At 38.3% G+C, this 21337-nt stretch overlaps 1 protein-coding gene across 2 annotated transcripts; it reads left to right on the top strand.

The window, feature by feature from the left end:
• Positions 1-137: 137 nt before the first annotated feature.
• On the top strand, positions 138-19587 carry ctdspla (CTD (carboxy-terminal domain, RNA polymerase II, polypeptide A) small phosphatase-like a). 2 transcript variants are annotated; one of them, XM_077509009.1, is made up of 8 exons: positions 138-527; positions 11577-11746; positions 13297-13329; positions 15055-15156; positions 17388-17444; positions 17725-17817; positions 18619-18804; positions 18881-19587. In XM_077509009.1, the coding sequence occupies exons 1-8, from the start codon at positions 452-454 to the stop codon at positions 19004-19006; spliced, it is 843 nt and encodes a 280-aa protein (XP_077365135.1). In that variant the 5' UTR covers positions 138-451; the 3' UTR covers positions 19007-19587. The 2 variants fall into 2 exon arrangements, with proteins under 2 accessions (XP_077365135.1, XP_077365136.1); XM_077509010.1 differs by lacking the exon at positions 13297-13329.
• The last annotated feature ends 1750 nt before the right edge of the window (positions 19588-21337 follow it).

Raw genomic sequence — 21337 nt, 5'->3', positions numbered from 1 at the left:
ATTTTTTAAATCAAAGAACATCTGTGGGTTGATTTTGAATTACTATTTTCTTTGGTGGCTTTATATTCGGATGGTCATAAATGGGCCACTAGCCGCATGTTGAGTACCACTGTCATAGTGAGTGGGTGTTTCCTAGGAGGCGTGTCTTTACACAGTGGCGGGAGCACGTACAGCGCCACTAGGCTGTGGACAAGGTAACTAATCGCAGTGTGCGTGGAAGGACCACGGGAGTAGCGGACTCGGGACGACTCTAATTTTTTCCCACCCTCCAAGTCCACTCATGATCCTACTCAAGTGTCTCCATGTCCCCTACTCACTTGAACGTGTCATGATGCAGTGGCTGGAGCGCAAAGCCTCCTGGGAAGTGTAGTCTACTGGCTTTAACAGTCATGTTCGCCCAGGAATAACACGGTGTTGCCCCCCTGAAGGCACACCACATCTCGCTTTTTCCATGGACAACACGTCCATCATAACACAGGTTGCAAATCCCAAAGAGGAGGAAAGCATTTGCGCGAGTCAAGACAAAGGTAAGACGTACATTTTTTTTTTTTTAATAACACGCTTCCATGTTTTTTCCCCCCTTCTTCACCGTGTGTAAAATATTGCACGATGCAGAGGACACCGAATACTGCAATAACAAATGCTGGGACACTACACCTCCGTTATTGACACAAAAACCTACCTTTATATTTATTATTTAAACAAAATAGAGTTGATTTGAACGATTTCTGTCGTATTTCTCGTGTGATTACACATAGCTGCTTCCTTTGCAACGGGGGGGCGGGTACTTTCTGCCCTTGTTTATGTCGCTTACTGACAAAACATTGCTGGATTTACCTCGAGAATAGACCAAAAATAAAACAAGGAGACACACAAATACAGCTTAGTGACCAAAATACGTATACCTTTGTGCCCACTCTCGTTTTTTTTTTGTAGCCTGAAAACTGATAGCATTCTTTTTGGGCTGTTTATGGCACAAGGGTGAATAAAACGGTGCAGTTTGACGTTAAATTCAAACTAAAAACATGCGTCCATGCATTTTTTTTATGGCCTGTTCTAACCGACGTTTCACATTCACGCTCACATTCACATCTATGTACAATTTAGTCTTTATAAGATGCCTGTATTTGGAATGTGGGAGTAAACTAGAGTAGCCACAAACATTTGGACATTAAAAATTCACACAGAAAGGCCAGAGACAAGATTCGAACACAGAATTTCTAATTGTTACACTCAATTTTAGCTTAAAAAAAATGACTTTCAGCTAGCGGATAGTGAAACATTCTTCAAAAAAAGGCTGCCTATTTCCTTCAAGCTCTTTATTGCCACCCCCAAACGAAGTGCAAACATAAAGCAAAGAGAAGTACATGTTGTGTAGTTAACCAACGAACATTAACTGATTTACGAAATTATGCGAGCTTGCACGAGACAGGCTCACGAAATTAGCTTTGGCGTCACAGTAATTAAATTAAATAAAAGTTATTATCAGACCATACAATAGTAAAATGATAATTTTTTAATCCCCTGTGAAAACAACTTTTATTTTTTAAGTTGAAGCAGTCTTTTTTTTTTTTTTTTTTTTGTTTCCACCCGCTCTACATGTAGTTTTTTAAATACCGCCCCCTGGTGGCCTAAACATGCACACAGTAATTCTTGTATTAAATTATGTCAGTTGTATGTTTTTATAAAGTAGAGTGTTGTTTTTCTTATTACAATACACTACAAAGGCACTTCTGCATGTGTGTGACGTTGAATATCACACTAGCTGACCAATTTTAACAATGCTCCAGTGCTCCTCAAGACATAAATTTCATCAGACCCATTTTGAGGACCAAAGCTCAGTTTGTCGAACCCCATCACAAAGGATTACTTAAAGGAAAGCACTGTTTCCTGCTGTTATTTTGGCGCGAGAGTTCACCATGTGTCAGTGACAAATCCCCCAGTGAGTTTTTTTTTTTTTTTTTTTTTTGGAGGGAGATTTTCGGTTTTCATCAACTTTGTCGCTAATCTGTGCCGTGCAGTCGACTGAGCGCTAAAGCAGACATTTCCCGGCTGATGCGTTTTGCCTTGGCGTACGTGCACAACCAGGCTTGATATGTCTGCTTGTGGGATTGTTTGTAACACGTGCTGGTTCCCTTCTGCAGTTACAGTAGATATTTGTGATCTGTATACAGGCCACATGTCGTACGCCATCCTGTGTGGCTGAAAAGGTCACCATGCAGCAGTCACCCTCCACCAAGCTCCACGTGAATCACTCTCATGACTCAGCGAATGCGCATTCGGCATCATTAAATACACTTAATAATACAGAATTTCAATGTCTGCATCAACATGACCTTTATTCGCCATTGTTAGTGTGTGTGCAAGAAATATTTAAGCGAGGAGCATAGGAAGAAGCCATTGAATTCTGAGAGTGGCTGGTGGCTCAAGATAAATGTTTGGATATCGTTTTGAAAAAATTCTCAGCGCATAATGTATGCTAATGAACAACTGTAAGGCATTACAAAATGCAGTGTACAGTAGAAGTTGCCAGTATAGAGTTGAGATTGTTAGTTTAAAGAACAACAATAAATGGGGAAAAATGTTCGTGTGGAAACTGCATGGATAGCTATAATAAGAACAACTCTAATTAAAAATAGAATCAAACTATATCTATCCACTAAGGATGGTATCAGGCCCATACCTCGCCTTATTTCAAAGTATCGGTACTCGCAATGACGGACGTTTTACGATCAGAAACAAGAAATTAGAAGAATAGAAAATCGCCATTCATTTCATGCAATTATGAGGAAATATACTAATAGATATTTCTTTAAAATATATATATGTTATTGGAAATTTTATGCATTAAAAATAGTAAAATTAATAATATAATACAACAACAAAAACAAAGAAAATATTGTTTACATTGTATGGTTTTTAAAAAATAGCTAAAGAAGAAAATGTACATTATCGTTAAAGTCTGGGGTACTAGGGCTGTGTAATTAATGAAATTTCAATTTAAATTATTACACTCCAAATTCGGCATAATCGTAAATAAAAATAAAAGATTATTAACCAAATTTAGGACTTATTTAAATTTATATATTTGCACTTTTATATTTTAAAATGACTAAATTAATAAATCAGGTTTGGTCCAAAGGAAACTTATAGTGTTTCAAAGAAATGTATTTCATTTATTTATTTAGTTTTTGGAATGTTTAAACATTTTTTTTTTATTATCTATTTTTTTTTCCAAAAAAACATGATTATCCTGATTGTGATTTCAATTATTACCAAATTAATCGTGATCATTTTTTTCCAGTCTGTAGGGTCCTCATTTGGTGTTTTACTTTAAAAAATAAATAAATAAAATAAAAATTCTAAGTTACCCAAAACTTAATGAATAAAAGTGTGTTATGTCTCGCAACACAAAAACAACTTAGAAAGTCTTGATGCAGAAACTGCCCAAAATTTCTATTTAACTTCTTTTATTTGGACTGAAATGAAATATATTTCACTGAAGTGAATCCTACTGTACCTCCTATTTTTTGACACACACAGTGCGAACCACCACACATACTCGCACTGAATATTTCACAACAGGCTATTTTCAGAGTCCTATCAGTTTCATTCTAACTGGCGTCGTCGTAGTGGAGTCATTAAGGGCGAGTTTTATTAGACGTTTGGTCAGGTGGAGATTCTATCTTCATGCATTATGGATGACGTGAAATGAAGCCAGCCTGGGAATGATAATGCGCTTGGTTGCCCTCTTCACAATACAACATCCCAAAGTCAAGCCGGGGCCTCGTTTTGCCACAGACGCGAGCACAAAATGTGATATTAAAAGTCTACAGGTTTAGTGATATAAATAAATGAAACAGAGATAAATCGTTTCACAACTTAATTCCTCAAGCAGAGGCTTCATTCTCTTCCCAACTTTTTCTTTGGCTCCCTGTTCCGAATGATGCAACGGCGTGTAATAGGCGGACCCTCGCACCGGCTTCAAAAGGCTTCTTCTTGTCGTCGAGAGGCTTTTGCTGTGATATCTCCGTGCGCGGATAGCTCTGAGTGGATGAGCCAATTACTCCAATCAGATTAGCCGTTTAGCTCCTCAAACCTGTCGGCTGACATGACGATGACAGACCATAATAATGTGGTCAAGAGTGCAACAGGCATAAATGATCTCTTCAGGCTGCGCAGGTTTGTCTTAGGGGAAAAAATTCCGGTAATAAATTGGAAATTTAGCGTTTTCAATTTTCTGTTTCTCTTAGCAACCTGTAATTTGACAAGCAGGTCTATAACAAGGCTCCAAAAGACGCTGCAAATCTGCCATTTTGTTTTAAAGAGGTCATTTTAGGGTCGTGTCCTACTAACAAGCTTTGGGGAAAATTTGAATAGTTTGAAAATTCAGCCCCCTTGGCCCGTTTCTCTTAGCAATATGAAATTTGGTGCGATTGTCCACCATGACTGAACATGTCTGAAGAAGAAAAAGGAAGTCAGCCATTTTGGCCCAAAGTGGTCATTTTAGCCATTTTCATGAAAGCCAACAGAAGAAGAATGTTTAATTGTGCTTAAAAATAAACTATTGATCCATCTCTGCATGGGAAAAAATAGCTTTTATCGACCTATATATTTAAAATAGGTCACTATAGATTAATTGAAATTAATTTGAGTTTCCATTATTGAATGCGATTGTTTTAGGAGCATATTGATTTTAAAGGCTAGCTCGAGTCAAGCTAGCTGCTAGTAGGTCAGATCTGCATAATCTTTGCAGCTCGTCACACTTTTCAATCACTTCTTGGTTTCGGGGGAGCAAAGCACCCAATTGATTTGAAATGATATCTGATTCGAACCGGCCAAGGTACCTGTGATAAAAAGGTCATATCAGCACATGAGGGTTAAAAAAATGTGCTATTGATTTTAAAGCTTATCTGACTTGAGCTGTATTTTTGTTTTGTTTTGTTTTTGCAGCTAGCTTGTTATTCATGAATTGCTTTGTTTGTTTTTTAATGTGTTGGTTAACCGTAAAAATGCCGTATGTAAATAATGAGGTGGAAATTCTTCTCGGCTCGGCTGACGTGAGGCTAAACTGAGAAAACTGAGAATGGCTCAATGTTAGCGAGGTTGGTATTTAGTATGGAGGGCGGCCACACGTCAAGCCGACGCTTCCCCCAACTACCGTCAATATCCCGATGCGGCACTCTGCCTGACAGCCACTGGAATAGTGGCGCCCCTTATTCCAGATTTATGAGTCTATTCCAAGAGGAGAAGATAATCTGCACCTCAGTGGGGAGCATGTTAAAAAAAAAACATTTTTTTCCCCCTGTACCGTAGCGACAAGTTGATTGTGCAGAAGCCAACGTGTGTGTCTTGTAAGCTCCGTGACTGATGAGCTTGTTAAGCGAATGTGCGGGATCGCTCGCCGCCGCCGGGGATTGTTGTCTATTTATGAGCTCCACAATGCAGTGTTGTTCAGCTGTAAGGAAGAATGTTGTCGAGCAGCGTTTGTTTGTTGTTCCAAGTAACCACATCGCTCTTAAACTCTCACTTTCTGTTGTTGTGCGGCTTTCCTCTTTTGGCCTCGCCTGTCTCGTAGAATTATTCATGAGGCGCAGCATTTAATCAATGAGTGAATCAATCAAAGGTTGGGCTTGCCCAACATGGTGCCCATGAACCTTCAAGGAGACGTGTAATGCATTTTTTAAAAATACAATTTTAAACGGTTTCTGGGTGCTTAATAACATTGCTTTTGTCAAGATACCACAAGTATCAAGAATTATACTATAAAATTTATTTATTTTTTAACAAACACAAAATCAATCTGTATATTACTGTACATGAAACAATAATATTTAATATATAAATATATATAAATGTTTGGGTTTATAGGTTAGCTTGTGCTAAAATTGGCTTATGCTAAAATAAACTCAAGTTCAACTGAAATTCAATGAACGTCCTTTTTTTTTTTTTTTCCTCAGCGGAACACTTAGGACGGAAACCAGTGGCAGCAAATACAATGAAAACAATAGGGGCCCCAACATTGAACCCTGCGGAACACCATACAAAATCGGTACTCAGAGCAACCAAGGCGAACACAAAAAGTTTTGTCTGCCAAAGGATCTGCCAGGATCTAAACCAGTACCACTCTAGAGCGCTTCATAAATAAATGCTGATTATATACACTTTAGTATAATGAATGAATAAATAAATAAATAAATAAATAAATAAAGACAAATGACCAATCAAAATGAAGCAGAGGTGGGGGGTTTTCACCCCAGATTATATAGCATTTGAGATTTGAAAATGACATTCTACTCCATTGTGATTTGAAGCCCTACTCTTATGTAACAGTGGATTTGGAGTACAGGTTGAATTGCGCACAGATACATTCAATAACTAAAGATTTACTTGTTTAATTTCACACTTGGATAGGAAGGCGCAAAAGATTACTATTTGTATACAAGCAATACAAGGACATTTTCCGCATTAAGGTTCTTGTAGTCTTTATCATAGCAAAACCATTTGATTTTACACTTCAAGCTTCATTTTCGGGAAACTCGTTCTGCTATTGTTGATTTGCTTTGAGTTCCCAGTTTCTTCTTTCCATTTGAAATATTAATGTCCTCCTGCTTCAAAGGAGAATGTGCCTCAATGAGGAGAAGCGTGTTTTCCTGGAAGTTGTGCGGAGAGGAAAAAAAGGATTTGGAAGGTGGTTTCCTCTTTTTATGTTTTTGCTCTTTGGAGTGTGTTTGATGGGGAAGCTTGATGTTGGCGAAACGACTTGCAGTCTTGCAGATGTGGATCATTTCAAAACATCCTTCTCGGGTCTTTAAAGAGATTGTTGTGCCGTCGGATTCCGAGCACATTCCAGTCATCAATGAATGAAGTAATAAAAAAACAAAAGTTACAAAACATAACCTCAACGCAACTTTGTTTATATAGTGCTTTAATAACAGCTGCAGATGTAACAAAGTGCTGCATATGAAACATAAAAGACAGTAATCGAAATGATATTGATGCATAAATAATAAATCTGTTCCTAACCCGTCCCGCGTGTGTAAAAATAAGTTAACCGCGCACAGTCTTCCATCTTGCCGTCAGTTAGGAAAACAGCAGCGTGGATGTCAGCTCCGTGGGTGGGGAGGAACTTCACAGTCCGGTTGCGTAACTGCAGCAGCACAGTCTCATCGCGCTCATTATTTCTTCCCTGAGCTCTCAGTGTTTTAATCCCCCAGAGCCCCCCCACCCCCCCAATGCTTGTCATCTCCTTCATATCGGGCGGCGCTCAAGAAGCAGCTGTCATTCCGCCATCGCAAGGCTGCAACACAAAACACTGAATTATTATGATGCATAGTGAAACTCTTCTTTCAATGTGTCTTTATGACTGTTATACTGTCCCCTGGTGGTGCAAATTACGTATGACTATGTTTTCATATTTCAAATTACAATATTATGGAGTATTTTCTTCATGTTAAAAGTAACATGTTACACAATTTTTCTTTGGTGGGGAGTAATTTTTTGAGGAGCTGGAACGGATTATTGGCATGTCCATTCATTTCAATGGCGAGAGATGACTTGCGATAAGTACTTGTAGTTCTACAAATTGATCGTGGACTGGCTGAACTGTAGCGGGAGCTCATCTGACATCGCTTGACTTAACCCAGCTGTGTGCGTGTGTGTGTGAATTGTGACGATACACAGATGCTCTTCGGTGTAAATACTGCTCATGGAGCCAATTTGGTTACGTAATTCTCCGTCGGTGGGAGCTTGGGTGTTACAACTCAGCTTGAGTGTGAATCAAGAATTTAGTAGGAAATTCATTCAAAAAGTGATGTACAGTGCAGGAAAGACAATTTTATTTACTTTTTTTTTTTTTTTTCCAACTTCATTCTTTTGTTTTGTTTTATGTTTAATTAGCTATTTTTTGTTTTTGACTGTATTTTAACCATGTAAAAGCAGTCCTATGAGAAGCTAGCTAGCTAGTAGCGAGGCTAATGGTAGTTGCACGCTTCTGCACAGAAACGATATCGATGTAAAAAAAACAAAACAAAACAAACAAAAAAACATGGATTCCCGTGCTGAAAGATGATTACCTCTGAATGCTGCCCACTGCCCGAGGCGGTGTGGCATATACCGACTGTTGTTGTGCCTCAAATATAGCATCGGAATCCCTGCGGTATTTTATTTTGTTAAGTACACGCCGCACATAGCCGCGCCATTTCAAACCAACCTTGTTTTTCCATTTGAATTATTGAAACGCCACCTCTCACTATTACCACCACGCACCCTCCAGGTGCTGACCTCTTTACCTGCATGGCTGCTCAACCACGACTGCCAAGCGGAAGAGTAGATTTGCTCATTTTTTGGAATACTGTAACTGAGGATTCGTGGGCAATATTTTCTTAACGTTAAAATATTTCTTAAGCCATATTGCATGCATATATGTTAGGCTTGTCACAAACAAATCTTTATTGAACTAATTATAAATATAAATTCAAATAAATATATCAATATGTAATGTATGAAAATATACAAATATATTTAAATATATACTTTAAATTACAACTATAAATTTTAACGTGATTAGCCAATAATTATGAATTAATTTTAAAATTGAAAAAATAATTGTAATAATTCATACATTTAAATTGTTTCTACTAATATTTCACTTCATGTCTCACAACTCCAAACGTTCATCTGTGGATGATATTGTTGTCACGGTGCAGCAAATAGAAATAGAAAGACGGAGCATTTGATCTACTCTATTATTAACTCGATTTAATGTGCTAAACATAAACGAGTCATGTCTTGTGCTTTTCCAAGCGACCGTAAACAAGGCCGCCTGAGCCCGACGTAAGCCCTGGATCATATTCTCCTCTCCCTCTCGGAAGCCTGGCGTCATTCCAGGCTGCGGGTCACGGGGGTGATTATCTCTTCCTGTCAGGAATGTTGAGAATTTCCTGCTTTTTTTTTCTTTGTTTGTTGCGATCACGTGACGCCGAGCCCGAGCTGCGATTGGCTGTTGTTGATCTTCCCCCGCTGTCGCCGATGTTAGGTAACAGGGCCCTTGAAGGGAGTGTGTGCTGTGTTGGATCAAGTGTGTTCACAGGGGCGATATTGTAGAGTGCACCTGCTCTGAGCAGTCTTTGAAATTGACTTTGTGGATATTTGTGTATTTTAAGTTTTAGTCTGGATGCTTTTCTGCGCATGTATGTTTGCACGGACATATTGACGCTCAGATATTGAATGTTGTTTGTGTGCAAATGGCAGAAATGAAGAGGGTGGAGCTCTAGTTTAGGCCGTCTCGCCACAGGAACTCTCCCCGCCCATCTCGGAACCCTCGTTCGCCCACCCTTCCTGGTGGGAAATTCTCAAGTCGCAAAAATGGAGACGGAAGAGTAAAGTGAGGCCATCCGAGGGGGAAGCCTGATTCAAATGTCCTATGCGCTAAGCTCCGCCCCTGGAAATGTCAAGTGGCCATTCACAGCGCAGAGCTTTTCACTTTCCTGGCGGGTTCCATCGATGTTTGTTTTTTCATAACAAAACAAAGAATACGAAACAAATTAAATCCAGCCAGCTGTCCGCATAGCAAGTTGGATGATGGGCCATAAAACATTGCATTGATGAAAAATGTAATAATAATTTCAAAAAACATTTAACTCACTGAGATGCTGACTGGATAAAAAGCTTAGCAATGTTTTTTCATGAAAAATATTTGTTCATTGTAATTTTAAAATTTTAGTTATAATAAATTATATTTTTTTAGTAAAATAAATACAATTAAATGTATATATTGTTTTATTTTACTAATATTTTAATGTTATTACGTATTAAATAAATAAACCTAGTATTCAATTAGATTAATTTAAAACAATTTTAGAAATTTGCTAATTTTAGGGGAAAATGGCTGAATTCATGTTACCCTCCTGGGCCCGTTTTTAGACATCAATAACAATGTTTAGTTCTGATCGACACAGTCGCTGAGGCATTCTCAACATCTCATTTTTATGCTGCGCTGGTTCCGATATCGTGGCCGGTATATATTTAGCGGCTTCGTGGGAAGGATCGGAATTGAGCTGTAGACTACAAAGACGCTGAGAACAAAGACGGCGGACTGCCCACGTCCTGTCGGATGCAGTCAGGGCGAGCCGGGGACGGCCGAGGCGTCGATCTGAAGGCGGCTTTAGCACGCATGGCTAACTGGACCGCGTGTGTCACATGCTTGGATGCGCACGTTAACCGAGAGGAGGCGGCGGCGAAATGGATGAGTCCAGTCTGAGGCGCCTTTATATTGATTCCAGTAGAGTCACTCAAAAAACATGACTATCATGAGTGGACTCAGTGAGTGGAGTCTCAAGAAGCTGGGTATGAAAAGTGGTTGTTTTAGATTTTGATCAGATTAGATTCAAATTTGTTGTCATTACACATCATGGAGAGGATCATAAAACGTCAACACAATGGCTGCTCCTAAAGAATTTGGGTTTTGTGGGTGGAGCATGGCAGTGAAGCTTAACTCATTGACTCCCAGCCATTTTCACAGAAGCAATCCCGTTGGCTAGCGGTTGTTTTCCTGGATTTTGACAGATTTTGCAAGGACCACAGACTATTTTGTTCTATTGCTATAAAAATATGAAACCTACCAAAAGAAAGATTAAAGTTTCTTCTTTCATCAGGGAAAAAAAGTACATTTCTATCTGTTTCCGTTTTGCAGCAGTTAGCATGAGGATATAGCTAAGTTTCACATTATTCAGACATCTATTTGGAATTCTGAGCAATTGAGCTTTTTTTCAACATGGCCCTGGTTGATCTCCTTTGCTCTGCCACCACCTGCTGGCCGTGTCTGTAATAACTAGGGCTGCTCAATATATCGAAAAATTATCGATATCGCGATATTGGCCCATGCAATATGCATATTGCAAAGACATGCAATAAGTTTCATATGGAACTTTATGCTTTTATCTGAATTTGACCAGTCAGGCGCTAACTAAAATGTGCACCGTCATCCAATACTTGAACATTATCGAGAGGTAATTACAATTAATTAACTAAAATTATTGAATGTGTTTATTTTGGTCCATGGAAAAAAATCAAATTCTTTCATTAGATGCTAAAAATGTGATTTCTTTCGGTACATGTTAAATATCGTAAATTCGCAATAATATCTATCGCTATCCTCAGCAACTATATCGCATTATTTTCCAATATCGTGTAGCCCTAGTAATGACTACCGTTTCTTCAACGTTTTTTGAAGTTGAGGCTTCATCAAAGGCTTCTGTATGCTCTAGCATAAAAAACATAAAAAAACGTATAAATACGTCTTTGGGACATTTTAAACATTTAAAATAGAACATATTAATACGTTTTTGGGAGCAAATGAGTTAATGACTTGCCATAGAAAAACTATAGAAAATAGATGGCCGGTTTTGGGGAGTTAACTCACTCCAATAGTCTTCTTTTGTAGTGAATATGCATTCTCTGTAGGCTTTAAGTCTGGAGATTGACTTGCCTCGCCCGAAGCCTCGCTCTGACTTTTCCTGTGTGGCATTTGCATTTGATGGCTGGATGTTCTTATTTGCCCCCTTTTCCTCTTCCAGTCTCCCAGTCCAACAGCAGCCTCAAGAAGCACCGCAGTCGGAGCATTTTCAGCCCGTTCTTCTGCTGCTTTCGCAACTACAATGACTACCACGTGGAGCCGCCGCCCGCCAACAACAAGACGCACGCCCTGCCGCCGCCGCCTCCCGAAGAGAACGGCGCTCCTCCCAAGGTGAGCGGCGTTCGTCTCGCTACATGGCCCTCCGCTCTCCACGCGCCGTTGCCAGGAGCTTGTTGATGTGTTTTTTCAAGTCTTCCCGCCGCAAGTGTTTCCAGCTGCTTCAAACTCGCTGAACCCAGAGCTTGTTTACCGTCCTCGCCTAGCAGGAACAGGCCCGCTGCCCGTGTTACGTTCCGCGCTTCCAAAAGTAACAGCACGGTACTTTTTGCACAACTTGTTGTTTTGTAATTCAACTCCCCTTCATCGCGGGCTCCATGATGTCTGCCCGTTAGTTCCGGATTTTTTTTTCCAGCATTATTTAATGAAATAATTATTTCATTAATTAATTATTTTGCAGATCGATGAATCTGATAAAAAAATATATATTTTAATTTCCATCCAATTTACTTTAAAAAAAAAAAAGAAAAAAAAAGTGCATTTTGGCCTCTTGGGGGCAGTGTGGTGCCATGCATACATGGCGTACACACTTAAAGTGAGTACAGAAGAAAGTTGTGATTGAATTCGATTAAAATAACTTGTTTTTCACACACTGTGAAGAATTTGTGCCTTTGTATAGACTTAGCTCATCTGTGGGTGTATGTTCGCGCAAGATTTATGTGTGGATATTCGTTATTTGAAGGAAAAACACTACTGAAGTCGATACTAACTTCTTGGTAGCATTTGAATGGGATCCTCACTTTGCTTTTAGCATTAGCGCTAGGCTAGCGATGTATTAAAAATGAAGCATGTTTTGTATTTAAATAGACAATGGATGTAATTCTTATCGTCATGTGTTTAATTTTATAGTTAAATCCAACTAAGTTGTCATTGAACAACTTAAAGGACGTTTAGGGACAACAGAATAACCAGAAGAACATACGCTACACACTTGCTAGTTGTAATGCTACGCAAGCAAAATGGTCCATTCAGGGTACTTTCACAGTGTCGGAAACTTTGCTTCTCCGATAATGTTTTAAAGGGAAAATGATTGATTTGGCCAATGTTTGAAGGCCAATAATTGGCCGGCCCTTAGTTTCCTGTAAACAAAAGCAAAAATTAGGCTGGTTTTGAAACACTTCCTGTTTTCACTCTTAACTTTACTTTAAATTTACATATAAGACAGATTGCCCTATCCGATCCACTCCCTCGACCCCTCTTTGACCCCCAGTGTAGCATGGATGTGTTAAACTCAAGTCACAAGCAGCTGGCGAAGGCACAAAAAGCACCCAAAAAGTTCAAAACGCATCGAAAATAACTCGACCATCCCTCCCCCTACTCATGTTGACAGCAAACATGTCTGGCGTCCAGGCGAGGAATGCGCGGGCCTCGAACCTCGCCGTGCAGAGAGTGGAATTTGTGCCCCTCCCGCATGTTTGCCGGAGTCCACTCCAGCTGTATTTGTCATTTGCAGGCACTCTGGTTGTTTTTTATTGACACGCTCCCTTTTCCCTCTCTGAGCATTTGTTGATTACAATATTGATGTTCTTGCAGCGAATTATTTATTTTTATTTATTTTTTGCTTACTGCTTACCTCTCCTTCCTCCTCTGTTTACCTCCTCCAGTGTGACCAGGTGCAGGCTGACCCCATTCCCAGTGTATGTACTATTATTATTATGATGATGACTATGTTATGCCATCTTGCTTGCTTGTAGGATTCTCCTTGCATGTTTACACGCGTCCATTCTGATCAATCGTCAAACTCTCAGGAGACCAACCGGTCAATCTTTCTTTCTTTGGCTGCCATGAAACTTTATGGGAGGGTGTGGTTTGAGGAAAACAATAGAATAAAATAGAATGAGCCTTTATTAGTCCTGCAATGGGGAAATTCCAGTTTTGCAGTACCATGCAAGAACAATAGTGTCAAATTAGAAAATATCCAAAAATGTCAATATGCATCCGCAGAATGAGAGTTTGTATGGCAAATATTGTACGTGTAGAAGCGAAGCAAGTATACTCAACAACTTTGTATATAGAAAAAAAAGAAGTTATAGAAGAGCAAAATGTGCATAAATAAGTGTGAACAGCAGCAATAATAGTCAGCAGCATTATATTTTATTAAAAAAAATAAATACTATCATGTATATTGGGAACAAAAGCAATTTTGAAACTAATCTGCAAAAAAAAAAAGACTATTTGGCCTTGGTGGAGGTCTCCACTCTAACTCAGTTGCATTGTAGTTCTTCTATTGATTTTCCTTTGAGCCCGGCCGCTGTCTGGCTTCACATTGCATCAACAAATGGATTTTCGAAAAAGACTTGATTAAATGAGATCATCTGTCTCTTACAGTACAATCAATTGTCAGCACGCTGCATTAAGAAGACGGGTGCCATTTAAAAAAAATAAAAAATACATCATAGATTCGTGTAGTGGCGAACGCGTGTGCGCTCTTGTGTGCACGCGTGCCCCCTGTGGCTGTACCATCTGTCCCGTCACGCTTGTCTGTCAGTCTGCGGCCCGGTTGGCAGCAAACCCGAGTGTTCCTCCTTTTTTTTTTTCCCTTCTTTTCCGCACGGCCCCCGAAGGCAGCACAGAGTCAACATAAGGTCACTTGAAGTAGCCATTTTGCAAAGTAGAATCACAACAAGCACGATAAGCTGGCCTGGCTTAAATGCAGTTTTCGGACATGTTTGATAGAGAAACATGTTTCTTTTTCTTTCTTTTTTTTTTTTTTTTTTTTTTTACAGCAAAACACAAACACTTTTTTCGATGCTTTTCTTCAAAAACAGGATGTTCTTTCAAATTGACCACACATAAAATGCACAACATAAATTAATGATGATTCAGGTCCTGGTTTGTTTCGTAACATTTGTCAGAAAATCGGCAAAAATGTTGACCGTTGTTTTCCAAAGTAAAAGGAGATTTTGTGAGTTCTTTTGAAAGAACACAAATATAATAATCACACCGTTTTCACAGAGGACTTCATAAATATGAGGATAATTACATTTCATATCCTGAATATTTGGACATTATTAATGTTACATAAATTAGATTTAGAGTGCTAGTCTTAAATATTATATACATTAAAACTACAGCTATTTTTTTTAACCTTATTTTGTACTTTTTTAACTTAAAATTCAACACTTTTTGTATTTTCTGTTTCCCTTAGTGCACTGAATGGTGCTACAAAATTGTGGAAGAAATAAGAGCACGTTAACAGAAGAAAAAAAAAAATAATTGTGATGATGAAAAAAAACAAGCTTTAAATGAACAGCTCTCACTTATTTGTTTGTGTGGTATGTGAACGTGTGACAGCCGCTTCCTCTGATGAAACTGTGTGCATAATTCATTTAAGTGTGTTTGTGTGTGTGTTGCCTTCGCAGCCTCCAGCCAAGTTCCTCCTGCCTGAGGTCAGTATAGCAGACTACGGCAGGAACTGCGTGGTGATTGACCTGGACGAGACGCTCGTTCACAGCTCCTTCAAGGTATGGAAAAAACGCTTTGAAATTGAATTTTATTTGATTTTTTTCCATTTTGGTGTTTGCTAAGTGTTGTCATTTGCTTGTAGAGAAATCAGAGCGTAAGGCCTCCAATAAGTTGACCTTTTTTCATTTGTTGCTCCATATAAAGGACATATCCATATATTTATAGAAGAGAAAACAAGAAGTATTTCAAGACCGGCCTAGTTTTTGCTGAGGCAATCCTCTTTAATCCTGTTTTTTACGCCTACAGAACGTGACAGCTGTCATCTCATTTTATTAATATATATAATATGTAGTATAATAAAGTACAATTCTTCCGTGTGTCCGTACATTAATACTGAAATAATGCGTTTAAAATCAATGCAGAACCAAGATGCCATTTCTGTGCACGCTGTACAGGTAATGGAAATGACACTGATAATGAAAAAAGCAAAACAATCTCACACAAGAGGCATATTTCTGATTTTTTTTTTTTAATCAAATAAGACACAAAAGCGAAAAAAAAATGAGGCTTGTTTTTCTAATTTGATGAATATACTCTCCTGGATGTTGACGTTCTTTTGCAGCGTCTCAGAGAAGTACGGTATGTCCACACAGTGCTGTAGCGGGTCCGCCCATTAGTCACAGTCACATGCGAGCAGCACGAGGTCACGCGCAAACACACATGGGAGCCTCCAGAAGGCTCGTTTTTACCGTCAAAAAGTCACCAAAACAAAACAAAGGGAAACGAGTGACTGACTCACGCTGCAGCTTCTTATTTACACAAGCGTGCCCAAATAAATGCTTGCGCTTCATAAATCTACGGGAAATGCTTTCGGGCCTCGTTATAAATCAAAGCAAATGTCTGCGGAGCGTCGTCGAGATTGACGCCTGCTTGGGAAGGTTTGAAGGTTCGAGACATTGGGAGGCCTGCAAATTAGAATGTGGACGGAACAGCGGACACAAATAGGCATATTATATAACACATATACTGCATGTTATGTATGAGAATGCAGCTGCATACATTACTGGATGTGCTTCAAATATTAGGAGTGACTTTATTATTAATCAAATTATCCTGAATTGTCTACACTCACAAGTCATTTGGGTACTTTTGGAAATGTTTTAATATTTTAATTACTAATATTTATGGTTTTTTTTTTTATTTGGTTTTGTATTCATTTTTATATTTTCTGTTGGTATTGGTTTTTAATTTTATTTTTTTTCACCATTATGAATTGTTTTTTAATATTAATATTTTTTATTTTTTATTTTTTCACAACATACATTTTAAAAAACGTTTTTTTTATTATTTTATTGCCACTTTTAGAAATGAGATCCGTTACTATATATATATATTTTTTTCATTTTTTATTTTCATTATTTTGTTGTTAGTTATTGAAAAAAAAAAAAAATAATAATAATAAAATAATTTTTATTTATTTATTAGAAATATTAGTGTATTGGTTATGTTTTGTTTTTATTTATTTTTTTCATCATGTATTTTCCTGATGTTATTTTTAAAGTTTTATTATTTTATTGACACTTTTGGAAAGGCATTATTTGATATCTATTCTATTACTATATATATATATTTAATGATTATTTATTTATTTATGTAGTTTTTTTTATTTTATTTTTTTTAGATTAAATGAAAATTCTTGATCATTTTTGTTTTCTTTTAAATGGCTGGCATTGAAATAGTTAAATTGAATTCCCAGTATATTAATATACTGTGTTGCATACCTTAGGAGAGATTACACAAGCATGAGATGGGTAGGATAACTTACACACATTTCCTCAGCTGCAGCGCCCCCTGCTGTTGACTGCACTTCCTGTAAGATGCATAGAAATGATGGCTATGGCAATGATCCATTCCAGGGTCAAATCGAGGCCATCACACGACCTTTTGCAGCAGGTTGAGAAGCCCAAAGTGTGTTCAAACAAAGGATGTGTACCTAATAGACACATTTGTCCAATAAACAATTTTATTTTTGGGCCCAATCATACAAATTATGATGACTGCTGATTATTTCAACTTGATCTCTTTCAATATTTACGTCAAACTAAGCAATCATCTCACAGTTGCTCCCCTCGTCCTCTCTCATTCCTTCATTCTTTCACCTCCTTCTTCTTCTTCTCTTCCACCCACGTTCCCGCACTGCATCTCCTCCGCGCCGTCTCAGGACGCCCATTTGTGATTGATTGGTGTGTTTGTTTATTTATTTATTTATTTATTTATTTTTGCCCCGCAGCCCATTAGCAATGCCGACTTCATCGTTCCGGTGGAGATTGATGGAACTGTTCATCAGGTATGCACATGTGCAGCATTGCGTACCGAAACGTTTTGTTTTCAGACCAGGCGTCAGTCAGGATCAGCTGCGGACGTGTAGCTGTCGCCGGGTTCAAGTAATCCAGGATAGGCTTTCTGCGTCAAACCCGGCCTCTTCTTGATTACTTGCACTCGGGAGCAGCGACTATTCCACTGACACCCGAGGAGGACCCGCCCGCCTGAATATCCAACGTTATGACAGCTGTCAATATGCCCATTTTTGGTATGAAATATAATAATAGACTTAAGTTGTGTTTTAGGTGTACGTGCTGAAGAGGCCTCACGTGGACGAGTTCCTGCAGAGGATGGGGGAGCTGTTTGAATGTGTCCTTTTCACCGCCAGCTTAGCCAAGGTCAGCACAAAAAACAAAACAAAACAAAAAAAAAATCTTCGAAATAACCCTCTCTAACAAACACAAAAACAGCTGAAAAAATGTTGCGTGTCATATTTTATTCCTCACTTTACACAAGTCAATCTTTTAAAATTATGTGAAGGTGTGAAATGTTGCTGCATGCTTTGAATGGGGGAATTAGCTCCATCTGGTGGACGAAATACCCTGAACTACTCTCACTAACGAAACACAACAACAGCTGTAAAAATGTTAGTCAAATTTTATTCTTCATTTTACACAACACAAGTCAATCTTAATTCTAAAATATGCCTTAGATAAGGTGGGAAATGTTGCTGCATGCTTTGAATGGCCGAAATAGCGCCATCTGATGGACAAAATACCCTCACTAGCAAACACAAAAACAGCAGTAAAAATGTTACATTGTCATATTTTATTCCTCACCTTACATAAATTAATCTTTTAAAATTCAGTGACGTAAAATGGTGCTGCATGCTTTGAATGAGGGCAATAGCTGCATCTGGTGTACAAAATACGACAAAATCCCCTCACTAACAAACAAAAACAGCTGTAAAAATGTTGCAATGCTATTTTTTTTCCCTCACTTTAAACAAGTCACTATTTTAAATAAGTATGCCTTGCTGCATTCTTTGAATCGGGAGAAATTGCTCCCTCTGGTGGACAAATGAATAACACTCTTGAATTAGAACGACACTAGTTCAGTATCAGTTCCTATTGTGGCTAATGTCTTGAAAATGGCCCAAAATGTCGTCCGGCCTGACACGTCCGTGTTGCGTTTTTCAGTACGCGGACCCCGTGGCAGACCTGCTGGACCGGTGGGGGGTGTTCCGCGCTCGTCTCTTCAGGGAATCCTGTGTGTTCCACAGAGGAAACTACGTCAAAGACCTCAGCCGGCTGGGCCGAGAGCTCGGCAAGGTCATCATCGTCGACAACTCGCCTGCCTCCTACATCTTCCACCCCGAGAACGCCGTCAGTCAATACTTGATTTCTTTTCATTTGCTTGTGTCTTATGCTGTCATGTGATTATATATGTGTTTCCCCTCAGGTGCCGGTGCAGTCGTGGTTCGACGACATGGCCGACACGGAGCTGCTGGAGCTGCTCCCGATCTTCGAGGGCCTCAGCAAGGAGGGCGACGTTTACAGCCTCTTACAGAGCCTGAGAGACAGGTAGCAGGGTGGCCCTCACCCCACCTGACCTGGGGCCTTACCCACCCCAAAAGACTTGATGTACATACTCCGTGTTTCTAAGAAGACAAAGTTCAAACAAGTACTTTTTCTATCAAAGTCATATTTTAGTTACAAAAAAAAAAAAAGTTCTGTTCCGGAGTGGGTGACGTTTATTTTTTTTGTTTGTTTTTTCTCCTTCAAGATGTTACTTGGTCTTCTCTTTCAGAATGAAGTGCCTTCATTACTGTGCTGGTTTCCTCATATCGGTTCGGGGGCGCACTTTGTTATTCCAATAATCCCCCGCAACCCCCTCCAAAAAAAAACATATAAGCTAAACGCTAATCTGAATTATTTCCACACTATTGAGCAAGAAAATGTGATTTTGTTGGATTTTGAGTGATTTTGTTTCTCGCAGATGACCAACATCAGCATCCACTGACATTGATTAGCCTAGATGAAATGATAAAGTTCTATTTACTGTTTCGGGGGTTCATCAAAAGGTTGGGGTGCATATTGATATTTCGGGAGGGGGATGGAAATGGTACTGTACAACAACATGATTAAAGCTGCAAGTTTGCACACTCACTTGCTGTCCTCGTGTCTTGCTGCACTTCAAAAGTAATCATGACTTTTTTTTATTTTATTTTTTTACTGTTCTCATCTCAATAGACCTGTAACTTTATTACAGTACAACATTCTTGGAAAATAATTGTTTTTTTTAGCTCATAGTATAACAACTTTGTTCGAGTAAAACTGTGACTTTTTTTTTTTAATTCAACAAAATTCTTTTACTATCCTGACCTTTATATTGGAATATACTGTTGTTTATTAGTTAGACTAATTTATACATTTTAAAAACTCTGTTCTTGAAATATTAGATTTTTAATACCCTCATGAATGATGCAACTGTGTTCTAAAAAAAAAAAAATGTGTATATATATTTTTAAATATAAATATTTTTAAATTTGAATTTTTTTTTTCCATTTCCAGTCCACTTTGCCATGAATTATTCTCATAAAATTAATCGCAATAATGCATCCCTCCATCCATCCATTTTCTAAACCGTTTATTTCACACAAGGGTCACGGGGTCAGCATGGAGCCTATCCAAGCTGGCAAAATTCCAACAAAAAATTGGACTTTATTCTGGTAAATTATGGGAGTTCTTTGACCCTCGGAATGCAACATTATTATTATTATTATTATTATTATTATGTTTTTTAATAATATTCCAACATTATTTTGGGAAAATATTTTTTTTATATTTTTAATAATGTGACTTTATTCACCTAAAACTAACTTTTTTTTTTTTTTGTCAAATATAATATTTTCTTTTATTATCCTAACATTCTCCCCCCGTTTTTTTCCTAGTTGACACAAAAAGAGACCTTTTTATGCCCCTTTTATTATCTACTTGTAAAATTAAACTTGATTCTTTTATTTTTGCTCATAATAATATAATTGCATAAAATTCACTTTGTTATAAAATTGACTTAAAAAAATTGCTTTCTGAATGATGCCTCCCACCACAGTCGAATGATCTGCAGGCTGTCCCAATGAGATGGCTGTCAAGTGGTTAATGTGCAACCCAGAGGAGCTTTGGCTCCTCATGTGATATGCAAGGTGAACTTTTAGCTTTGGCTCTGCTGAGCCTATTGTTTTCTTTTTAACCCCCCCCCCCCCTTCCTTTTTTTTTATTATTTTTTTTTACGGGTCCTCAAGTATTATTGTGCAGGTTTTTCTCTTGTGCCTCAGACATGAAATAAACGCACCTTCATCGTGACGATGATGACGAGGACGGCATCCAGGAAGGACAAATCAGCGACGATGGTATGAAACACTTTTTTTTTTTTTTTTTACCTGTTTTGTAAACCCTTCTTTTTAGATTGTTGTAGGTTGTAAATACATATTTTGTGTCAAACAGCTAAGAAAAAATGGAATTGGGTCGTATTTACACCATTTCCACTTAGGGGTTGACTCACTTTTGTTGTTGTGTTGTATTATTTTGAAAGTGCAGTGAATACATCCTGTTATGCAAGTTGGTACGCTGATTGTGGGAATGCTTCAGCATTCCCACATGTTATTGTGATTTTTATTCTCCACACTTTTTTTTTTGCCGCGTAACAACTCCAACATAATACTTCCAATTTACATTGTTAAAAATTTAACTAACTTAAAAAATAAACACCTCTCGGGGTATATATCTTTTGATTCCACATTACTTACAGTATTTGCACAATTAAACATTTCATATCAACGCTTCCCCATTCATTTTCAATGGGACAGACATTGAACTTTTTCTAAGGTATCACTTTCCATGCCCACTTCCATACTTA

Source organism: Festucalex cinctus, chromosome 20 (genome assembly GCF_051991245.1).
Source record: "Festucalex cinctus isolate MCC-2025b chromosome 20, RoL_Fcin_1.0, whole genome shotgun sequence".
In the NCBI taxonomy this organism is placed as follows: domain Eukaryota; kingdom Metazoa; phylum Chordata; class Actinopteri; order Syngnathiformes; family Syngnathidae; genus Festucalex; species Festucalex cinctus.
The sequence above is the reverse complement of the archived record's forward strand: the minus strand, read 5'-3'. Positions and strand labels throughout refer to the sequence as shown.